This window comes from Vombatus ursinus, unplaced genomic scaffold (genome assembly GCF_900497805.2).
Source record: "Vombatus ursinus unplaced genomic scaffold, bare-nosed wombat genome assembly UNPS02014863.1, whole genome shotgun sequence".
Classification (NCBI taxonomy): domain Eukaryota; kingdom Metazoa; phylum Chordata; class Mammalia; order Diprotodontia; family Vombatidae; genus Vombatus; species Vombatus ursinus.
In genome coordinates this window covers 25,243,150-25,266,368 of record NW_020954641.1, presented here as the reverse complement: position 1 = coordinate 25,266,368, position 23,219 = coordinate 25,243,150, and the positions used below count along the sequence as shown (strand labels likewise).

The window sequence follows — 23,219 nt, the reverse complement described above, 5'->3', positions numbered from 1 at the left end:
GGTCTTTTAAATAGTCTCTGAAAGGGCTAAGAAACCAAATCATTAGTGACATGACTGAACTAGCTCGATTCTTCTTTCATGTCACAGAACTAGGTAATAAGATAATTTCCCAAGGAAGTCATGAATAAACTGGTTATAAACTGGTCATTGACGGCATTGTGCTTAGCTATATGACCTTCTCTAAGTCACTCTTTCATTAAGACTCAGTTCCCTCATGTGTAAAATAAAAGTATGGACTATTGACTAGCTGAGATCTAAGGTGCCTTCCATATCTAACATTCTTGGCTGCTATCAATTATGTAGAATTCAAAGTGAGAGCAGAGGGCATTGCCCAAATTCCTTCTAACCAATAAGTAATCACAGAAGAATCTGAGTGGAAATTTGAGGAGGATGCTGACCTGAAGAACCATAAGTAATGCAAAGCTTTGCTTCAGGGTGTAGACAAGCACCATTGTTGGAGGAAGAGAAAGGGTAAAGGATGGCAAAGGGGACGAGATGAAGAATGGTAAGAACATTGAGTATGTACAATGTTGGGGTAAAGATATGAGGAGATGTGAAAAATTGTAAAGGCAAGATCATATTAGTGGATAATTATATCCACACAGAGAAGGAAAAGTTATACAACTGAAGGTGGGTAGGTTGTGAATGGTGGTAAAGGATGAGATAGCCCTTGAATTACTTTGAAGTTATGGTTAATGTTATATAGATCCTTAGAAGTCATTGTGTTCTGAGTACCAGCTGAACTATTTTTCTTTTTTGGTGAGCTGCTCACCAGATAGCAAAGAAAAGTTGCCAAATAATCGCATGGTAAAGATATGTTATGTGTGTCCCTTCATAGCAACCACACTTATTGGGAAAGAGATCAATGTTAACCCATTAGAATTATGCAAATAGTAGAATTTGTATCACTTCCAGAAAAGAAAAATTCAGAAGAACTGAATACAATTAGAAATCTTTTGACTGGCAGTTTTGTTGGAAAATAGTGACCAGTCCTGAATCAGTGCCCTGTGAGATTATCACCATAGTAGATTCAATGAAGAAGAAAAGCATCTTTCTTGGAAAGCAATATGAGAGGGAAATAACAATAACACTTTATGTTGGCATGGTTCTGTGTATGTTTTCCAAAGCTCCTTCACAATTAGTATTTCGTTATGTCCTCACAACAACCTTGTAAAGTAGGTAAGGTTGGTCGCATGGTCTCCATTTGGCAATTGTAGAAACTGAGATTCAGGAGAAAATGAAAAATCACTTCCTCTGGGGGTATTTCTTGTTGTTGTTACCAGAATATGGAGCTGAAAGGGACCTAAAAGATCAGCTGTCCCATTTTACAGATGAAGAAAGTGAGGTCCAAAGAAATAAATTAATGGGTGGTTAATAAGTAATTAATTGATAGCCTGAGATTATATAAATTGTAAGTAGCTTAGCTAGGATTGAAATCCAAGTCAAATAACTCCAAATCCATTATTCCCTCTAATACCCATCAGATGTTTAGATTTTCTCAGTATAGAGGGATAAGGTGGCATCCTTATCCTTTTATTTAGCTTCATCAAGAAAAGTGTCATGTACAAAGTGATGCACTTTCCACAATCTGGGAAACCAACAACTATTAAGACAGGGCCTACGGCCTATCTAGAAGGCTTCCACAGTCATTCTTCAAATTATTTAAAAATTAACACGTGCTCATCAGATTCATCTACCATGTCCCTCATAGGAATAGAGCACACAGCATGAGAGGCCTGGAGAAAATACATATCTGAGGTAAAACACTGTCCCTGACTTCAAAAAGCTTATGATCTAATAAAGAGAAAGCCAGGAATACATAAACATGATTAATGCCTTCACATATGTCATATCAAAGAGGAAAAAAATTAAAAATCAGACTTGTTCTTCTTGGCCCCAGAGGATTGAACTAGTCAAATGGGTGGAAGTTCTAGGGCTTCAGATTTTTCCTCAACATAGAACATTTTCTAAAGAGAATGGTCTAAAAATGAATTCCCTCCAAGAAAGTCTTTGAGCAGGGGTTGGAGGAGTCCTGTAAAAAAAATGCAGGAAAGATTCTTGTTTTAGATAAGGATGGGGATAGTTAATCTCTGAGATTCCTCCCATTTTTAAGATTCTATAAGGATGAAAGAGTTGCATTACAAAGATTACTCTCACAGTAGTTTTCAGATTGGATTGGGGAAGGGTAGAGAAATGCTGGTAACTGGGAGACCAGCCAGGAGGCAATTAATTAATATACTGTTAACAAAGCCCTAATATTTCAATCCTTCATTATATAGCATTCAATTCAACAATCATTTATTAAGTATCTACTCTGACCTACTACATGCCTGGCATTGTGCTAGATGCTGAAGATAGGAAGACAAAAATAAGGCAGTTCCTACCCTCAAGGATCCTACATTTTACTGACAGGATATAACATAATGACTATAGATAACTAAATGTAAGATATATACAAAGTAATTTCAAGCTTTGGAGAGGGTGAAGGGAATTGGTTGGGAGGAAGACAGTAATAAGGTGGTGAGGGAGAGAGAATCAGGAAAAACCTCTTGGAGATGATGGCACTTGAAGAGAGCAAGGTGTTCAAAGAGGCAAAGATGGAAGGGGACCATACATTGGGGATGGTATATGCAAAATCATGGAGGTAGGAGACTAAATGTCAAAGAATGGCAAACTAGGATAATGTCTATAATACCTGAAATTTGGATGTCTTCATTTCTAGTAGGCAGAACACTCAGAAACTTCACTAACTTATGGAAAAGATGTTTTTCCTCTATGTCTTTTGGAACAGTGTTAATCAATAATCATCTATTAAGTGTTAACCATCTCCCAGGAACTGTTAGGGTCTAGGGACACACACACACACACAAACCATAAAATGTAGACAAATGAAGTGACCTCTGTCCTCAAAGAGCTTTATAAATTGAGGGTGATGAGTTTAGTTCTCATAAATGTCATATTTCAGGCTACAGGTGCTCCCTTATCTAGCATAGTTTGATGTCATACTGTTGTGTTTGAGCAGCCTCAAGGCCAGTGTAGCTGAATCATTGAATGCTTAGAAGGGAGTCAAGTATAAGAAGATTGGAAAGGTAGGAAGGGGCCAGGTTATGAAGAGAGCTCTGTGCCCAGTTCATTGATTTTCATGTCCTGAAACCCTTTAAGATGATCAGTGTTACTTTGTAGTCACCTGGCTTGGCTTCTTCCATGTCCTAGTAGGGATGCTTTTATCATAATAAAGCAGTCAAGGCACCTTTCAGTGATTAGAAAGTTATTCTCATTACACTGTAGAGTTTTATTTACTCTTGAAAATAATGAAACTGCATTCACCTAAAATGAGGTTGCTTACTGCTTGAATGATTCCTTTCGCTGGATTTGTTTTGGTTTAATGATATACCAAGTATGATTTCTATTCTATTGGTCGTTGGAGTAGAGTTGGCTTAATCAACTCCTTGACTCATCTCCTCCAGCCAGGATATTGTTATACGTGAGTCTTAGAGCTCCTGGGGGTTTTGCTGTGCATAGAAATGCAAAACTGACATGTGGCTTGATTCTGACAATGTGGCAGAGTTTATATCAACTGATTGTGGAGCACAAAATACAGAATGTTATAGCTGACTTTTCAGTTAGGCGAATGTTCTAATTTCTAAAAAAGAAAACATTAAGTACATCTCCTAGAAGTGACTCAGAATGACAACAAATGTTATGAAGCACCAGCTGCAGCCTGGGGAGACTCACTAGGATTTAACTGTTGTGAGCGACTTTCATGCAAGAAGTTACTATCTAGCATCTGTCTATTGGTCCTGCCTGGGAAGGTTTTCAGAAACTGATTCATTGTCTTTGACATCCACTATTCATGCCAGTTTATTTACTGAATGCTAGCTTGAGATGTGGATAAACTGGGTATCCTAATTGGTTAATCCGCGAAACCTAATTTAATTGAAACCTAACTCCCCTTCGAGTGTTTTTTTTTTTACTATAATTCATGTTGAGAAAAAACGGCAAATAGAGAAAATAAATTGATTGTTAGAATGTAATCAAAATAAATATGTTCCACACCTAGAGAGGGTCATAGGATCGTAGATTAAGAGCCTGCTAATCCAATCTCCTCATTGTACAAGTAAGGACACAGATTCTTAAACATTTATCGAGGCTAAATAAGGAACAGAATGGGATTTGAACCCAAGTCCTCTGATTGCTAATCCATTGCTCTTTCTCCTGCACCACACTGTGGTACCACATCTAGACTGCGGCATCACTCTCTATTCAGTGCCGGAAAGTTTTCACTTGATGTTCAGAGTGATGCCTGAGCCCCACAGCAACCACATTAATTAAAAGAAAAATCCTGCAAATGTGGCCACTAGCTTGTACTTACATAGCTGGGAAAGCAGAATTCAATATTTTAGAAAAACAATTTCAGCAACAGATGTTGAAAGAAAAAAATATTTTAGGAGAATGCTTAAGTAATTTGATTCATTCCAATTCAATTCAAAACTCCATCCCTGAAGTGTTACAGTTAATCAGAGTTTGTTGCTGTTTGGGGGAATTTTAATCCCAGATCTGCCACATGTTCCCTGTGTGTGACCTTGAACAAGTCACTTGAATCTCTGTGGACATCAGTTTGCTCATCTATAATATAAAGGGGTATGGCTGATAACCTCTGAAATCTATTCTAGCTCCATCTCTATGATCTTATTATCTTCTTTGAACCCAGGGTGTTGGTAAATACCATGGATACAAGGATTGTGAGAAGCCCCACAATATATGCTGGATTGACATTCAAAGTGCAAGGGTTTGACACTCAGCTCCAGCATTTACAAAATGACAGGTTGGGTGTTTTATGTATCCTTTTTTATACCCAGTTCCTTCATTGGTAAAACAGGGAGATAATACTAACACCGCCTAAATCATAGGGCTGCTTTAAGGAACAAATGAGATGCTATATATGAACCACTTTGTAAAACCAAAAATTAATTAATATAAAGGATACCCAAAAAGTCTTAGTGCAGTTCTAAACTTTAATAGCTTAGTACTGCACAAAGATTTTGAGGACATCCTATATAAATTTGAGTTATTATTGTCATTAGAATAAAGCTTGTAGATAATGTTTGTCAGATAAACTCTGACAAGTTTAATTCCATAGTTCCTTGTAAAATAGAGCCCTTTCATGATGGATCTTCTATACTTCACATCTGGGAAATAATGTTTTATTCAGAAAGTATAAGCTCTCCATAGCAGTGACTATGCATTGGACTTTTACCTTTGGATCATTTTTATTTTTGTTTTGACTGAATCTGTATGTGGGGAATTCCTGGTGAGAAAAGTCACTGCAACCAGTGAAGGTTGGTACTTGCCATGAAACTCACTCTTAGAAATGTGCCTGGGATGCTGAGATGTTAAATATCTTACCCAGGTTTTCATAGCCTCTGTGTTTCAGAGGTAAGATTTGAACATGTCTGGTGATAGCCTAGTGGTATTTCATTTCCCACAGTGTCCCTTATCCCATCAAGTGGGATCTCAGTTTCATCTGAAAAAAAAAAAAAGACTAGACTAAGTGATTTCTATGGTTCCTTTCATTTCTAACATTCATTGGTGCTCTAGAATCTTAGCGGACTATTCCTACTGGATGTGATAAGGGACACTGTGGGAAATAAATGCCATTAGGCCATCACCAGAGATATTTTAAACAGATTAGATTTGCCATTTTTGATAGACATTGTAAAGGAGATTCAATTAGCAAGGAGTCTGGTGCTTTCCAACTCTGGGGTTCCGTGACTATAAGACTGTTCAACTTAAGTGTGAACATTCCTGAAATCACACCATATATCATAATAAACATCACATAGATAATTAGTCTTCTTTTAATTTTGAATCCTTCTTTAAAATCCCTTTATTGACTATAATTTATTGCATTGTGGTCAATATGTAATATGTTTATTATTGCTACTTTTCTGAATTTGCTTGAAGGTTTCTATATCCTAGACATGCTTAATTTTTATACATATGCCATATCAAAATGAGAAATTATATATTCCTTCCTATTCCTATTTAATAAACATAAGAGTTTACCATATCTCTCTTTTTAAAGTTATTTTTAGGTCCTTAACTTCTTTCTTTTTTCTTTTTTCTTTTTTTTCTTTTTTTTCTTTTTTGCCTAGGACTGGGAGAGGTACACTGATGTCCTTAAATAGTATCACTATCCATTTCTCACTGTAATTTGATTAACTTTTTATTTAAATACTTAGATGCTATGTTATTTGGTGCATTTATGTTAAATATTGATAGTATTTCATTTTCTGTGGTACCTTTTAAATATAATGTAGTTTCTCCATCTCTTAAAACCATATCTATTTTTTTTACTGTTACTTTGACAGTAATCAAGAATAATACTTTTATTTAGTTCACCTGATGTATCATAAAGTCTGCTTTAGCTTCCAATATTAACTATATGTGATTTTCTAGGTCTCAAAAATGTTTCTAATATTTTCCTAGATTCTGCATCCTACTCCATTCTGTTGTTCTTTTCTATTTTATGGGCAATTTCATCCCATTTACACTCAATATGATAATTGCTTATTAAACATTTGCTTCTAGCATATCCTCTTATGCCTTCCCTCTTCTTATCCCTCCCCACTTACAGACACACACACACACACACACACACACACACACACACTTCTTTACAAAGAAGAAAAGGTTGGGAAAAGATAAGGAATATGATCAACACCACTGATCTGTAATTGAAGCAAAGTAACTCCATTCTATTACCTTTCCTCCCTTCCCCCAACCCCTTTCTCCATGTTTGTATACTTTTCTTGAGTATCCAAAATATGATTTAGTAAGTTTCACTCCCTTCATCCTTACTTATTCCCTAGTGTATTCCTTTTTTTCTTCCTCATTATTTTCTTCTCTTAAAACTATCAAAATAGAACAAAACCACTTCCACTTCTTCTATTCATCTAATTCAACTTTATGATCTTTGAAGTCTTTAGAATTCTGAATTGACTCTTATTTTTTCTCTCTAAATTATAATGAAAGCACTTCATTTCATTTAATTCCTTCTAATTACTCACAATTCTTTACCTTTTTCATTTGACTACCATGTTTGCATTTCAAAGTTCCTATTCAGCTTTATCTTTTCATCAGGAGAGCTTGAAATTCCTCTATTCCATTAAAGATCCATTTTCTTCCTGTAGGGCTATACTCTGCATCCAGGGTAACTTACTCTTAGCAGTAAGCCTTTATCTTTGCTTTTTGGAATATTTTATTCCAAGATTTCCTTTCTGCGATAATAGTTGTTACCAAAATTTTGTCATTTTGACTGTGGTTCCTTCATACTTGAATATTTATGGTTGCTTAAAATGTTTTTCCCCTGACCTAAAATTGCTCAATTTGGGCTACTATATTTTTGTGGTTTTCTATGTAAGGATTTCAGGAGATGACTCTTGGATTCTTTCTATTTTCACACAGTTCTCTGGTTCCAATAAAACTAGAGAGTGTTTATTTGTGGTTACTAGAAATATAGCATCCGATTTTAGTTTTGTTATGTTTTCTGGGACTCTGATGCGTCTTAAATTCTCTCTCTTTGGCTTGTTCTCCAAGTCAATTATTTTTGATAGTAGATACCTTACATTCTCTTTTTTTTTCTAATTATTTGTCTTTGTTCTTATATTTCCTGTTCTTCATGAAGTTATTGAGTTCTATTTGGTCTGTTCAAATTTTCACGGGTCAATTACTTGGGTAAGATTTTTCATCTTCTTTTCTAAATTATTTATTCTCCCTCCCATTTTTTCTCTCAAGTTCTTATTTCACTTAAAATTCCATGTTTTTATCATCTGCCTTATTTCTTCCAAATACTCTCATAGCCCCTGTGTCCATGCCATTTTTTATCTCTGAGGTTCTGCTTGTTTTTATCATAGAGAAATTCTTATCTTTTGCATTTGCACTTTATCATCTCTGAACCCATAATATTCCTTCATAGTGTTTGGTGTTTTCTTGTGTTTAGTCATATCTTCAGCCTCAGTTTCTGATTTCAAACTTTGTGCCAGTGCTAGCCTCTGTAACCTCCGTCACTCTTTCAGCATTTGTAGCAATGAAGTCTTTTTTTCTTTTTCCCCAGTCTTGGGCTGGATGAAGGAGATTAGTTATGTAGCTTTGGATTTGTTGTTGTTGTTGTTCATCATTTGATATGCTGGTGCCTTTTTTAGATCGTTGGTGGAGTTCATGTGAGTTAGCTGAGCTCCTCTATAACCTTTCATGCCACCATCCTAACCGTAAGTCCACATGACTCTAAAAAGTCAACGAGCACTTCCAGGAGCCAAGATGGTGGAGTAAGCAGTAAATCACTGTAACTCTCCCGTATTCACCTCCAAACAACCATAAAAGAGCACCCAAAAGCAAGTCCTATAACAAGCAGAACCAGCAAAAAGATGGGGTGAAACAATCTTTTAGCCTCAGAAACTCAGAAGATCAGCAAGAAACATCTGTCTCACTCAGGTAAAAGGGGAGCACAGTCCAGGACAGGAAGCATCCCAGAAAGCCAGCAGCAAGCCCAACCTCAGCAAACCAGTGGGAGATCCTGAGCCCCAGTGTGTCCAGCAGGCAAATACTGACACCAGGACACCCCACATGCCTCATCATAGCCAGGGGAATGGGCACACTCCAACTCTGAAAACCTCCATGTACTTCAGCATAACCCTGGGCAAACAGACAAACACCAGCAGCCAGACCACCAAGTGCTTCAGTGTAGCCCTAGGGAAATGCAGAAACAACCCACTGGCATTAGCACACTCCAGACACCAGCACTAGGACCCCAGCTCAGCACCAGATAAGCTACTAGACCTCAATGGCCTCCAGCAGGGCCAGCCAACCCCCAACCCCACCCCTTCAGCACAGCATCAGACCAAGAGTCCCCCATGGACCTCAGGGAAACATCAGTACAACCCCAGGTAAACTGCCAGGGCCTGCAACCCCTGGCACAAGAAGCCTGAAACGGTGCTCCTTCCACCCTGTGAGCAGAGCTCAAATTTAAAAGAAAGGAAAAAGGCAAAAAAAGATGAGCAAAAACAACAACAACAAAGAATCTGACCATAAAGAGTTATTATGATGACGGGGAAGATTGAGACTTAAATAAACTCAGAAGTGGACAACAATGTCAAAACGCCTATGGACAAAATCCCAAGAATAAATGGGAAGGGGTCTCAAGTCCAGAAAGAACTCATGGAAGAGCTCCAAAAGGAGCTTAAAATCATGTAAGAAAGGTAGAGGAAAAAATGGGAAAGGAAATGAGAGTGATGCAAGAGAATTATGAATAAAAGTCAACAATTTGATAAAATAAAACAACTACTTAAAAAGTAGAATTGGCCAAATGGAAAAAGATACAAAAATCCACTGAAGGAAACAACTCCTTAAAAGTTAGAATGAGGCAAGTGGAAGCTAATGACTGTATGAGACATCAAGAATCAGCCAAACAAATTCAAAAGAATAAAAAATAGAAGAAAATGTAAACTACCTCTTTGGAAAAACAACTGACCTGGAAAATAGATCCAGGAGAGACAATGTCAATCATTGGACTACCTGAAAGCCAAGATAAAAAAGAGGACCTGGACAGCATGAAAGTGCTGAAATTATCAAGGAGAACTGCTCTGATGTCCTGGAACCAGAGGGCAAAATAGGCATTGAAAGAATCCACCTATCACCTCAGGAAAGAGATCCCAAAATTAAAACTCCAAGGAAAATTACAACCAAATTATAGAACTATCAAGTTAAGGAAAAAATACTGCAAGTGGTTAGAAACAAACAATTCAAATATCAGGGAGCCACAATCAGTGTTACACAGGACTTGAATTTTGGATCATAAGATCATAGGATCATAGATTTAGAATTAGAAAAGATCATAGAGGTCATTGACTTCAACTCCCTTACTTCACAATTAGGACATCAAGACCCTGAGAGGATGATTGCTCCAAGGTCTCACAACAAGGAGCAAAGCTGAGATTTTAAGTCCAGTCAGTCTTCTGACACAAAGTCCAATACTTTTCTCTCTATACTGTAAAAACAACCTTGGAAATAATCTATTTCAGTCTCTTCAGTTAATTTTTAAATTAATTCTTTTTTTTATACATACACAATCACTTCCCAATATACCATCCCCAATTGAATCCTACCTTGTAAAAAAGAAAAAGCTAAGCAAAAACCAACCAACAGTGTATATAATATTTTCTTCCTATGCTTCCCCATCTCTCAACAAGGAGGAAGGAAGTGTGTTTCATTGTTATTTATCCAGGATCAAGATTTGTCATTGCAATTAATATGATCTGGGTTACCTTTTAGTGTTGTTTCCATTTACATTATTATAATAATTATATACATTTTCTTGGTACTTTGCTCTCTATCAGATTAAACAAGTCTTCTGAAGTTTCTCTGAATTCCTTATAGTTATGCTTCTTATGGAATAATTATCTTCCGTTGTATTCATGTACCACATTTTGTTCAGCCATTCCCCAATCTATGTGGACTCATATTGGTTCTATTTTGTTTTTGTTTTTGTTTTTTACTGCCATAAAAAGTACAGCCTCCTAATTTTACAGAGGAAGAAAGTGAGGCCCAGAGAGAACAAAATATTCATTAGAGTTAAGCTCTGAATTCCAGTCTTTTGCTTTTTCTGTATTTAATTACCTTCCCCATCCCCTTGCCCCTAAATATTACAAGGAGGAAATACCTCTGAAGTCAAGCTCCAAACTGGAAGCATCTCTTTCCTGACAGGAGAAACCAGCTTCTTGTTACCATGGTGACTGAGTGCATCTGAGGTCTTTTGACAACTTTACCCCCCACCTATGCCAGTAGGGGAAAGAGCTATTGAGCGGATCTTTACGGTGATTCAAAACACTTCAGATAGATCCTGTCACATGCTTTATAAGTTCCTGATTGATCGTGTGGAATTAAGTTATTGGGCAGAGAACCAGCTAATGGAAACACATTGATGAAATCATTTTTAAGGGACATTAAATGGAACTTAAAATAAAGCTGAAATGGCTTTATGGATTTTTCACTCAAACTGTTTATGAACATTTATTGCCAGTAAATTACAGAGTGTCAAAAGAGGGAATCAGTAGGTACGGTTTTAATAGAAACCTCTTTGAAATAATAAAAATGAGGATAATTTATTACCTCAGAATAGAGACTGTATGGAGTGGGGAAATGCAGCTTATAGGATGGTGGTCATCTGTGGGCTGGGAGTGGCTGGACATTAGGAAAGGGTGAAAAAATAAACATTATAAAGTCCTTCACCATCTAACTTGCTAAGCCACCTTAGCTAAATAATTTTCCCTCTCTGTGTCTTAGTTTTCTTGTCTGTAAATTGAGTGGGTTAGAATAAATGATCTCTTAGGCCCCTTCCAGCTCTGACATTCTTACTTTATTGTTTCAAGGAAACTGATACGTTTTGGTTAGTTTTAAGAAACATGAACATTTTGAAGTAAATGTGAGTCATTTTAAAAGAGATATAATTTGGGGTTTAACAAGAAGCATTTTTTAGAGATATAGAACTATTTTTTTTCATTTCATACTCAATAAAAGGGTCAATGAATGGAAAAAGATTATACCCACCCAGAGCAACAGAGGACAAGGTGAGAAATCAATCTTCTGGTGCCTTTTGACAGGTTGACTAAAAACTTTTCTCTCTCAGAGTCGGAACCCTTAGAGAACCAAGGACAGGCACGGCACAAACAGGAAAATGGAATATGAGGGTATAGCCAGGTAAACTGTGATGAATAATTAAAGCAGAGTAGCCAAACCCATTCAAATCACATCCAGAGTATTGTGTCTAGTTATTGGTGCTACATCTCAGGACATTTGATAGTCAATGAAATTTTATTAAGCTCCTACACTAAGTGCCAGAGATACAAAAAGAGGCAAAAGACAGTCCCTGCCCTCAAAGGGCTCACAATCAAATAGGGGAGGCAATGAAAGGATACAGAGTGTCTAGACCAGGGCTTTTTAAACTTTTTCCACTCAAGACCCCTTCAGTGCTTTTTAAATTGGGTCACAACCTGACCCACTGTTTAAGAAGCACTGGTCTAGAACAAGGAATGTCGCCCAGATGGTTGGTCATTTTGAGATTATACGATATAAGGAACAGTGGGTGGTATTGTTAAACTGGAATAACAGAGGGTTTGGGAGATATAAGTAACTTGAAAAATTTAGAAAGACAGGGGCAGCTAAGTGGCACAGTGAATAGAACACTGGCCCTAGAGTCAGGAGGACCTGAGTTCAAACCCAGCCTCAGACACATAATACTTCCTAGCTGTGTGACTCTGGGCAAGTCACTTAACCTCAATTGCCTAACTAAAAAAAAAAAAATAGACAATATATGAAAGAAAGTTCAGTCTTTTTCTGCTTGGCCTCAGTGGACAGAAATAGGAGCAGTCATGAAAGTTAATAAATGGTAGATTTAAGGTTTGGGCAGCTGGGTGGTTCAGTGGATAGAGTTGATAGCTGGCTTGGAGTAGAGAAGACCTCAGTTCATATCTGGCCTCAGATGCTATCTGTGTGACACAGGAAAATTCACTTAACTCTGTTTACCTCAGTTTCCTCATCTGTAAAATGAGCTGGAGAAGGAATTAGCAAACCACTCCAGAAAAACCCTGAGGTCACAGAGTCAGACACAACTAAAATGACTGAACAACAACAAAGATTTAAGGGTGATATGAGGAAAAACTTCTAAATACTTAGAGCTGTCCAAAAGTAGAAAGGACTTCCTCAAGAGGTGGTGGGTTTCCCACCAAAGTCTCTTAAGAAATATTGGATGGACGCTTATCATGGTTGTTCTAAAAGGGATCAAGATGGACTAGGGCATGTGCCCTCTGCTATCCTCTTCCACTTGGAGATCCTGTAATTCTTTGTTTCTTTATCCCTCATCCTGGAACTAAGTGGCCAGATGTTTTTAGTCTGTGAAAAAGGCTTACATCATCATTAGGCCCTTGAGGAATATTCATCTAGCACCTTTTAGGCTGCTCTAAGAATCCACTGTGTGCCAGGCCCCAAGCATGTGAAACTGGTATGGCTTTGTTACACAGAAGCAACTTTCCAAGAAGGGACAAACAGACTCATCCTTGGGGCAGGGAAAATGAGATCAGCAGTCAATCCTCAACAATGTTTGCTCCTCCAGTTACCCTCAGGCATCCTGAGGATGCCCAACTAGTAGCGCTCCATCATTGGAGCATTTTGGGTACACAGAACGGGGGATTCTAGTCATTTGTGGAATAGTATTGCCATTTTAGAGACACATAAAAACCTAATGAGATGGGGAATATAAAATCATATTCAAAAGGTACACTGAAGTGACAACTAATTAGAAGTGAATTCAAGGCATTGGTTTTGTTTTATAGTGATGCAAATGGGTTACTAGTAAGAATGGGATTCCTCGAGAGCAATCTACTAGAATAAAGTTTGGCGTTCCATCCATTGTGTTATCCTCTGATATATGGGCCTCACAGGAGGAACCAAGGTGTTCTATGATACATCCTCATCAACCTTGTGCCAGGGATGTACATCAGAGCTGGGGGAATACCAGGCAATGTGAAACTCAGTTCCTTCCCTTGGCCATCTTATGATATAGCTGATGGGAAATAGCATATAAAAGCAAAATCAGTAATTTTTGCTTACCACTTCCCACAATCTCCTTTCCATCGTGTTCAATGTTAAGTGCTCCCTAGTTCCTTTTCTCCTCTGCCCTTTCTTTTCATGACATCACTTGTAGCCCTAACCCTATTATTGGCAAACTCATGGTGACCCCAGATAGTTTCATTTCAGACTCTTTCCATGATCTTGCATCCAGGGAATCCTTTCTCTGGATGATGCTCCATTCCTTACAGCCCCAGTTGCCCCTTATCTCATGCCTAATGGTACAATATGCCAGGAAGAAGTCAGCATATTCTCCCTGCCAGATCCTAACCCAACTCTGCCATCATCATTTTGCAGCTTCTGTTCCTTTGATGTCCAATTTATCCCTGTACAGTAAGCAAACTTTATTAAGCACTTACTAAATAATAATAATAATGATAATAATAATAATGGCTAACATTTATATATTGCCCTTTAAGGCTTGCAAAGTACTTTGCAGATATTATTCTTCATCCTCACAACATCCATAGGAGTTAGATTCTATTATTATCCCCTTTTTTATAGATAAGGAAACTGAGGCAGACATAGGTCAAGTACCTTGTCCAGGATCAAATAGCTAGTGTCTTAGGCTTGATTTGAAGTCAAGTCTTCCTTATTCCACTGCTCTAACCACTACACTACATAGCTACCCCTAAACATGTGGGGTACTGTGCTGAACACTAAGGATGCAAAGAAAAGCAAAAAAAGTCCTTTATCTGAAAGAGCTCACATTTGAACCAGGGAAACGATGTGCAAGAAACTATGTACAGAGAAGAAATATATGGGGTAAATGGGAGATAATCTTAGAGAGAAGGCATAGGCATTGGGGGGTTGGGGTAGGAGTGGGGGTGGGGGACCAGGAAAGGCCTCCTGTGGAAGGTAGGATTTATCTCCATCTGCATTTTTTTTACAGACATCTGCAGTACTGGATTCCAGATCATTCTCCTTTCTTTCTGAAGGAGTTCAATAACTCATTCAAGGTCTGACTGTCTGTCCAAGTTCCTGTTTTCTACTTAGAGTCTTCTATATATTGAGAAAATTGGGATTGTCAGCTCTATCTCCCTTATTTCACTCACTGAAATCCCTGGTCATTCCCCTAAGGAAAGGGTGGTCCTTCTCCTTGCCGAGGCTTCACTAATGCACTGGATCATATCCCTTCCCGTCTTTGGCAGCGCAGAGAACACTCATCCCACCAGCTTTATCTTCAGTCTCTACCTGTGTCTTGGCTTCTTTCCCACTACCTACAAATGTAACGAGGCCTTCCTCATCCGTAAAAAGCTATCACGTGACCCTGCCATCGCCTCACACAATCATCCTATAGCTCTATTTCCTTTCATTGCCCATTTTGTAGAAAAAAATTAACATTACATGCTGCCTCAATTTCCTCATTTCTCAGCAACTTGAAATTTGGCTTCCCCATGGATCTCCCTACCAAAAGCACTCTCCCAGAATGTCATCAATCATTCTTCTGTCCTTTTCCTTCTAACACTTTCTTCAGTTTTTGGTATTCTCAGCCACCTCCTTTTCCTTAGTATTCTCTCTTCCCTGGGCTTTTGTGATATAACTCTCTCTCTTGTTTCTCTTCCTACCAACCTGACCACTTCTTTTCAGTCTCCTACATGTAGATATCACCCTTCCCTTGTCCCCACTGTGTTATTTGACTTCTAAATTAATCTTTTCCCATGCCTGCCAGGAGAATGGTCTCTCCTAATTTATCCTCCTTACTGTGGGTCTTTCCCAAGGCTCTGCCTTGGTATCTCTTCTCTCTCTACACTCCCTCCCTGGGTCATCTCTTCATCTCCCATGAGTTCAGACATCATCTCTAGGTAGGTATCTCAGAGATTTAGATACAGAGTCCTAATCTTTCTCCTCAATTGTGGTTCTCCATCATTACCTACCTATTCATGATCTAGGCACTGTGGCAGCAGAGTATCTTCCCTCCAAGAGCTTCCAAAGTACCATATTTCAGTGGATAATCATTGCACTTTGGTGCACGTGTGGGGGGGGGGGGTTTCAGTCCAAAAATTGGTTTATAATCTTTCATCGCATAATTGCCGGATGGTGTAATTCCATTCATCTTGCCATTTAAAAGGTAAACAGAGCAGCAATGTACTCACCAGTGGCATATGGATATGCATTTATCTTTCGTGCATTGTGACCCATGAGCCAAGAATTCTCAGTGCACACACATTGTCAGTATTCAATTTTAATGTATATTCACTAGTATTCTGTGCATCCTAATCTTGCACCAAAGACAGTTTAGTAATAAATGATTTTTAAGTGATACCAGCACAATTAAAAAAAGATTCACATAATGGTTGCACCCTACTTTTTTGCAAAAAATTTGGCATAAAATCTGTGATGATTATGTGGTGAAATATGATATAACTAATAGCATTAGTATGGGTTAACCCATAGTAAGTACTCAATAAGTGTTAATGACTTCATCGGGTAGGTGTCTGGAGAGGGAGGAAGAGATTGATACGAGCTTGGGACAAAGAGGAAAGGGTCAGCAAAGGCACCACTGACACAGATGAACTTAAGCCAGGAAATGAAATGAGAATAGCAGTAAGAAAATACTGAATGCTTTTCTGGACCCCTGTACTTCAGTCCAAGGATGGCACCCAAGATTCTAAGCCTGGATTCTCAAAACTCCATTCCTGGGGGGAGGTAAGACAAGAGGAAAGAAGATCAGCAAATATCAATATATAGAATGCATAATATTTGGTTTTCCTATTCCACCTCATGGTGAAAGGATGACATGGGGCTGAAGAGGCCCACATTATATACCATTAGTCATTTTCCATAAGTCCTTTTCTATGTATGGGTTACTGCTTCAGTTTGTTCATAGGTCAAAAGGACATAATCACCTCTGCCCTATGTGGCTAAAAGGACTATTGTCAGAAGAAAGTGATGATAGGTTTAAAAGCACTTGGAAAAGGTAAAAAAGCTACACAGCCAGAAGGTGTTATTATCATTACCAACATCATCATTACTGGGTATTTTTCTCTATATATGTTTTAAGCTACCTTGAAAAATAATATGACCTATAGCCACAGGGGATCCAATGAAGGAGAGTTGTTGCCTGAACAAAGAAACCAGCCCTGGAAAAGAATGAGGCCTGTGAGGTGGGGCTGAAGGAAGCAACTTTCCTTACTATGCCTGAGAAACTCATTCCTCTCCCTAATTACCGCCTCCACCTCGTAAAATTGGAAAATTAGGCCAGCCATGTGAAATGGCTTTTTACGGGAAAGAATACACATTGATTTTTAGTCCACTAATTTCAGAGATTTGTTTGCAATTTTTAAGAAATCAATAAAAAAATTACTGCTTCCCTACCTTCCCTACTTGGAAGACAACTTTGCTTGTGAGAATACAAAAAAGAAAGTTGTTACTTCAGCCCTCAAGCAGTTTACCATCTAAATATTCAAAAGGCATGAGATTAGCATAGAAATCACATATGTAGAGGAAGACAGGACCTCAGAGGCCATTAAGATCAACTGCCTTATTTTATAGAAGAGGGAACCCTGAGACAGGGAAAGTGAATGACTTTGCTTAAAGTCACACAAATACTAAGTGTCAGAGATAGGATTTGAATCCAGGACTCCTGATTTCAAAGTCAGTGCTCTATGCCAATAGTCTAAGGCTGCAGAACAGTCTTATACATATCCCAGTTAATAATCCAAACAAATGCTTAGGAGTTATGGGAGTGGGAGCACAGGCTGGCTTAGATAGAGAGCATTTCATGGAGAGGTGCATTTGAATTTTTGTTTGAGGAGGCATGGATTGAATTATTGAAGAATTATAACTGGCTCTACTTTTCTGCGGCTTATAAAGTATTCCTTTTATCATATTTAAAGGGCCATTTAAGACTGAGTATTAAAGTGTCTAAGTTTCCAGGTTAAGGTAGAAAGGACCAATGACAATTTTTTTAAATAATGATTTGATAAAACTGTTGCTATTCTTTTAAAACCAGTCAAAACTTCCTTCTTTTATTTATACTTTCCTTCCCAATGCCAAGCCAGAGCCAATGGCATGCAAAAGTCATGAAACCAATTCATTTTCCCAGAAGCCATCAGTTTTTGCCTGTAAGCCAGGATTTGAAACGGTGGTAGTTAGTGGGAACAATCAACACATTTTAAAGCTAAAAAGAAACATTGGAAATTTAGACACGTACATGTATAGTAAATATAACAGAACTCAAATGCTCACCCCATCCAGCGCTACTACTAGGGCAGCTAGGGGGCGCCATAATGCACAGAGCACCAAGCCCAGAAGTTGGAATGAGGCCTCAGACACTTACTAGCTATGTGACCCTGAGCAAGTCACTTAACCCTGTTTTCCTCAGTTTCCTCATCTGTAAAATAACCTGGAGAAGGAAATGCAAAACACGCCAGTATCTTTGCCAAGAAAACCCCAAAGAGGGTAACAGAGTAGGACACGATGAAAAAATGACTCAACACACTGATCACTCCAGCACTACAGTGGTATGTGCATTTTTTTTTAATTTTAATTTATTTTTTTTTATTTTTAGTTTTCAACATTTACTTCCACAAGATTTTGAGTTCCAAATTTTTACCCCATCTCTCCCCTCCCCCACCCCAAGATAGCATGCATTCTGAATACCCCTTCCCCTAGTCTGCTTTCCCTGCTATCTCTCCCCCGCTTCCCCTTCTATTTTCCTGTAGGGCAGGATAGATTTCTGTACCCCATTTCCTGTATTTCTTATTTCCCAGTTGCATGTGAAAACATTTTTTTAAACGTGTTTTTTTTTAAACTTTGGGTTCCAAATTTTCTCCCTTCCTCCCTCCCCACCCACCCTCATTGAAAAGGCAAGCAACTCAATATAGGCTATACTTGTGCAGTTATGCAAAACACTTCCATAGTAGACATGCTGTAAAAAAACTAACTCTATTTCCCTTAATCTTATCCCACCCACCCCATTTATTCTATTCTTTCCTTTGACCCTGTCCCTCCTCAGAAGTATTTGCTTCTGATTACCCCCTTTCCCCATCTGCCCTCCTCTCTATCATCCCCCTACTCTCTTGTCCCCTTCCCCTCCTATTTTCCTGTAGGGTAAGACAGATTTCCATACCCAATTGAGTTGTATGTTATACCCTCCTTAAGTCAAATCCTATGAAAATAAGATTCACGCATTTCCTCTCACCTTCCCCTGGTTTCCCTCCATTGTAAGAACCTTTTCTTCTCTGTTTTTTTGTGAGATAATTTACCCTGTTCTACCTTTCCCTTTCTCCTTCTCCTAGTATAATCCTCTCTCGCCCCTTAATTTTATTCTTCAAATATGAGCCCTTCATCTTCAACTCACCCTGTGCCCTCTATCTATCTATCTATCTATCTATCTATCTATCTATCTACCTATATATATATATATATGTGTATATATATACATATATATATATATACACATACATACATACATATAATTTTTTCCCTCCAACTACCCTAATACTGACAAAGGTCTCATGAGTTACAAATATCATCTTTCCATGCAGGAATGTAAACAATTCAACCTTAATAAGTCTCTTATGATTTCTCTTTCCTGTTTACCTTTTCATACTTCTCTTGAGTCTTGTATTTGAAAGTCAAATTTTCTATTCAGCTCTGGTCTTTTCATCAAGAATGCTTGAAAGTACTCTATTTCACTGAATGACCATTTCTTACCCTGAAGAATTATACTCAGTTTTGCTGAGTAGGTGATTCTTGGTTGTAATCCTATCTCCTTTGCCCTCTGGAATATTATATTCCATGCCCTGCGGTCCCTTAATGTAGAAGCAGCTAAATCTTGTGTTATCCTGATTGTGTTTCCATGATACTTGAATCGTTTCTTTCTGGATGCTTATAATATTTTCCCCTTGACCTGGGAACTCTGGAATTTGGCTACAATATTCTTAGGAGTTTTCCTTTGGGGATCTCTTTCAGGAGGAGATCGGTGGATTCTGTCAATTTCTATTTTGCCCTCTGGTTCTGAAATATCAGGGCAGTTTTCCTTGATAATTTCTTGAAAGATGATGTCTAGGCTCTTTTTTTGATCATGGCTTTCAGACAGTCCAATAATTTTTAAATTCTCTCTCCTGGATCTATTTTCCAGGTCAGTTGTTTATCCAATGAGATATTTCATATTGTTTTCTAATGTTTCATTCTTTTGGATTTGTTTTACAGTGTCTTGATTTCTCATAAAGTCACCAGCTTCCAATTGCTCTATTCTAATTTTTAAGGAAGTGTTTTCTTCAGTAAGCTTTTGGACTTCCTTTTCCATTTGTCCTATTTTGCTCTTTAGGGCATTCTTTTCTTCATTGGTTTTTTGGATCTCTTTTGCCATTTGGGTTAGGCTATTTTTTAAGGTGTTATTTTCTTCAGTATTTTTTGGGGTCTCCTTTAGCAAGGTGTTGACTTGCTTTTCATGATTTTCTTGCATCACTCTCATTTCTCTTCCCAGTTTTTCCTCTACTTCTCTTACTTGCTTCTCAAAATCCCTTTTGAGCTCTTCCAAGGCCTGGGACTGATTCATATTTTTCTTGGAAGTTTTGGATGTAGGAGCTTTGACTTTGTTTTCTTCTTCTGGTTGTATGTTTTGATCTTCTTTGTCACCAAAGCAAGATAATGTAGTCTGACTCTTTCTGCGCTGCTTGCTCATGATCCCAACCAATTACTTGAGTTTTAAACTCTTTGTTAAAGTAAGAGTCTGCTTCCAGTGTGGAGAATGTACTGTCCCAAGATTTGGGGCTTTGTACAGCTGTTTTCAGAGACACTTCTAAGGACCTGAAAAGTGTCAGTTCTTCCAAGGTGCTATGATAAGGGGCGAGGTGTTTCCTCTCCACAGCGACAACAAGCTCTACCACACCAGCACTCCTCCTCGCCCCAGGACTGCCCCTCAAAACTGTGACCCCGATCCAAGCACTGGTAAAGCAAGAGATTCCTGCCTCAACCCTGGCAAAGAGACCCTTGCAATCCCCCTCTGATCAGCCACTCAATTCCCCCTCAGTCTGTGGGCTGGAAGCTCAGAAGCCAGCTGCTGCCCTTGGGGTGGCTGAGATCTAGCTTCTTCTCTCACCTCAGTAACAGACTTTTCCCACTGACCTTCTAAGTTGTCTTTGGCGTTCGTGGGTTGAGAAGTCTGGAAACCACCACAGCTGCCCCTGATTCAGTCCCCTGAGGCCTGCTCCAGGGTCGCTGCGGCCTGTGCGCCCACTCCAAACCGTGCTCCTCTCCCAGCCTGGCTTGACATACCTTTCTGATCAGCCATCTAGGTTGTCTTGGGCTGGAAATTTGTTTTACTCTGTTTTTTTTTTTTGTGGGTTCTGCTGCTTTAGAATTTGTTTAGAGCCATTTTTTGTGGGTATTTGGAGGGGTTTTGGGGAGAGCTCTAGCAAGTCACTGCTTTCCCTCCACCATCTTGGCTCTGCCCTACATGCATATTTAGATAAGTTAAGGGTACTGTCTTGACTAAGTTTAATCGAAAAGCAAACATCCAGTGCAATTGATGGTGATAAACTTAGAATTAAATGATTTAGAAATAGTTCAGAGTGGACAAATCATTTGATAGCAACCTTCATGGACAGTGAGGTGCAGCTGCTGCTGACAACTTGTAAAGATAAAAGCTGATGATAAAGTCAGGAGCTAAACATCAAGATCAGGTCAAGGGATTGATGTTAATACCCAAAGTATAAAACTTTGAACCTTAAGTGATTCTTTATGAATTTTAAAAGGGGGAAAAAAAAGCTCTCTTTCTGAGTAAGTCAGATTTTGCTAAACACTAGAAGGGCTGGAATTCTAAAAAACTTTGAAGGACCAAACTGTGGCAATTGACCCAATGCATGTACATATACAAGAGATAGAAGGATGAAATTTTATTTCAGAATAAAATCATAACATCAGCTTATATTAATTGTATTTAAAGTTCACTGCACAGATGGGAAAAAATTATAAAACTTATGGAAAATTTGGGAAAAAAATAGAAAAAAATTGTTATGTCAGTTAATGTGCCCGGGGGCATCTCTTTACCTCCATCATGCTGAAAAATTCCAGTTGTGCTGTGCTACCCCCACTACCATCCTACTCAACATTAGTTAGCTGCAGTTGTCCTTATCTCATTTGTGACTTAAAATATATCAACAGGACTCCAACAGCTCAGTTCCCAAAACGTTTCCAGACCACAATCTTATCAACTGTTTATGAGGGGCCAGAGCCTAACTCTAGTGTTTCCAAATATTATTTTTAAACCAAGATGTGATTTGTTTTTTGGGCAATTTTCAGTGATACTAGTAGGAAAAAAGCCAAGTAAATAGATAAATAAAAGAATGAATAAAAATAAGAGTTTGTCACAAAGAGAAAAAAAAAACTTTTTTCAAAGTCAGCTTATAGTCACAGACAAAAGAGGAGATGACCTAACCAAGGTATACCTCTATTTAGTGGTTAGCTGTGTGAGACTAGAACCAAGGTCTTCTAATTCCCAACTCGGGCTTCTTTTAACTATATCGCACTGATCTGAAGATGAAGTGGGGCAAGGGGATTGCATGGAGGGGAGAGGGAAACTTAAATACACATTTTAAGCTCTGATCAGTATTGCTGTCTACATGTACTCTAGTTCTTCCACTAAAATGATTTTCTAATGCCTCATCATGACACAGAGGCAACCTTGGGCTCTTCAAGATTATGCCAGCAAAGTACTAAAGTCCAGTAGAGGTCCCCCCCAAGCTGGAAAGTCTGCTGTTGTTCAAGGATTCCCTCAGCTAAGGGAGAAGAAACGCATCACCAGCAAGCTGGCTTCCAGGCAATGGCTTGTAGCAACTCACAAAATTGTCTCCTCAGGTTTAGCAGGCTTGCCATCTGCATCAGTGGAGAGGGCAAATGAATAAATGAAGACGTGGATCCTCAAAGTGTGATTTAATTATTGTTCTCTAAACAGTCTACAGGGCAGCTAGGTGACATAGTGGATAGAGTACTAGGCCTGGAGTCAGAAGGATCTGAGTTCAAATCTGGCCTCAGACACTTCCTAACTCTGTGACCCTGAGCAAGTCACTTAACTCTGTTTGCCTTGGTTCCTCATCTGTAAAATGAGCTGGAGAAGGAAATGGCACACCGCTCCAGTATCTCCTCAGAGAAAATCCCAAATGGAGGGGTGGAAAGTTGGACACAACTTGGAAAACAACTGAACAACAACAAACATTCTGCAGACATTTATTTTGTGTTTTGTAGCAAAGGGAGTCAAATGAAATGTGCCAGCCTCACTACTAATAGCATTTTGTTTTCTGTCTTGTTATTCCAGGAGCAGAAGGCACAGTGTTTCCTAAATCTATAGAAACGCCTAATGTGAGGGCAGAACCCTTCAAGGAACTAAGGTAATCTTTGTGATCTAGTTTGTACCTATGTACATCATCAACATGCCATTGCAATCAGATGGTCTTAAGTTGATTTTTTTTTTCCTGCTGACAACTGATTTTCCAGCTGAGTTTTCCTTTTGAGTGTAAATATCATAGATGAAATAGAAATGTCATAGAGGAAATGTCATAGAATGGGGCAGGAGGAACAAATAGAAAATG

The 23,219-nt window shown here is 38.5% G+C and overlaps 1 protein-coding gene across 2 annotated transcripts in view; it reads left to right on the top strand.

Annotated features, from left to right (window-relative positions):
* Positions 1 to 23,219, top strand: part of SGCD (sarcoglycan delta) — a 1,287,299-nt gene that overhangs the window by 1,175,868 nt on the left and 88,212 nt on the right. For both annotated transcript variants that reach the window (XM_027841884.1, XM_027841885.1), the window contains one exon: positions 22,946 to 23,018. In XM_027841884.1, the coding sequence (XP_027697685.1) occupies positions 22,946 to 23,018 (73 nt within the window). The remainder of the gene's footprint in view (positions 1 to 22,945; positions 23,019 to 23,219) is intronic.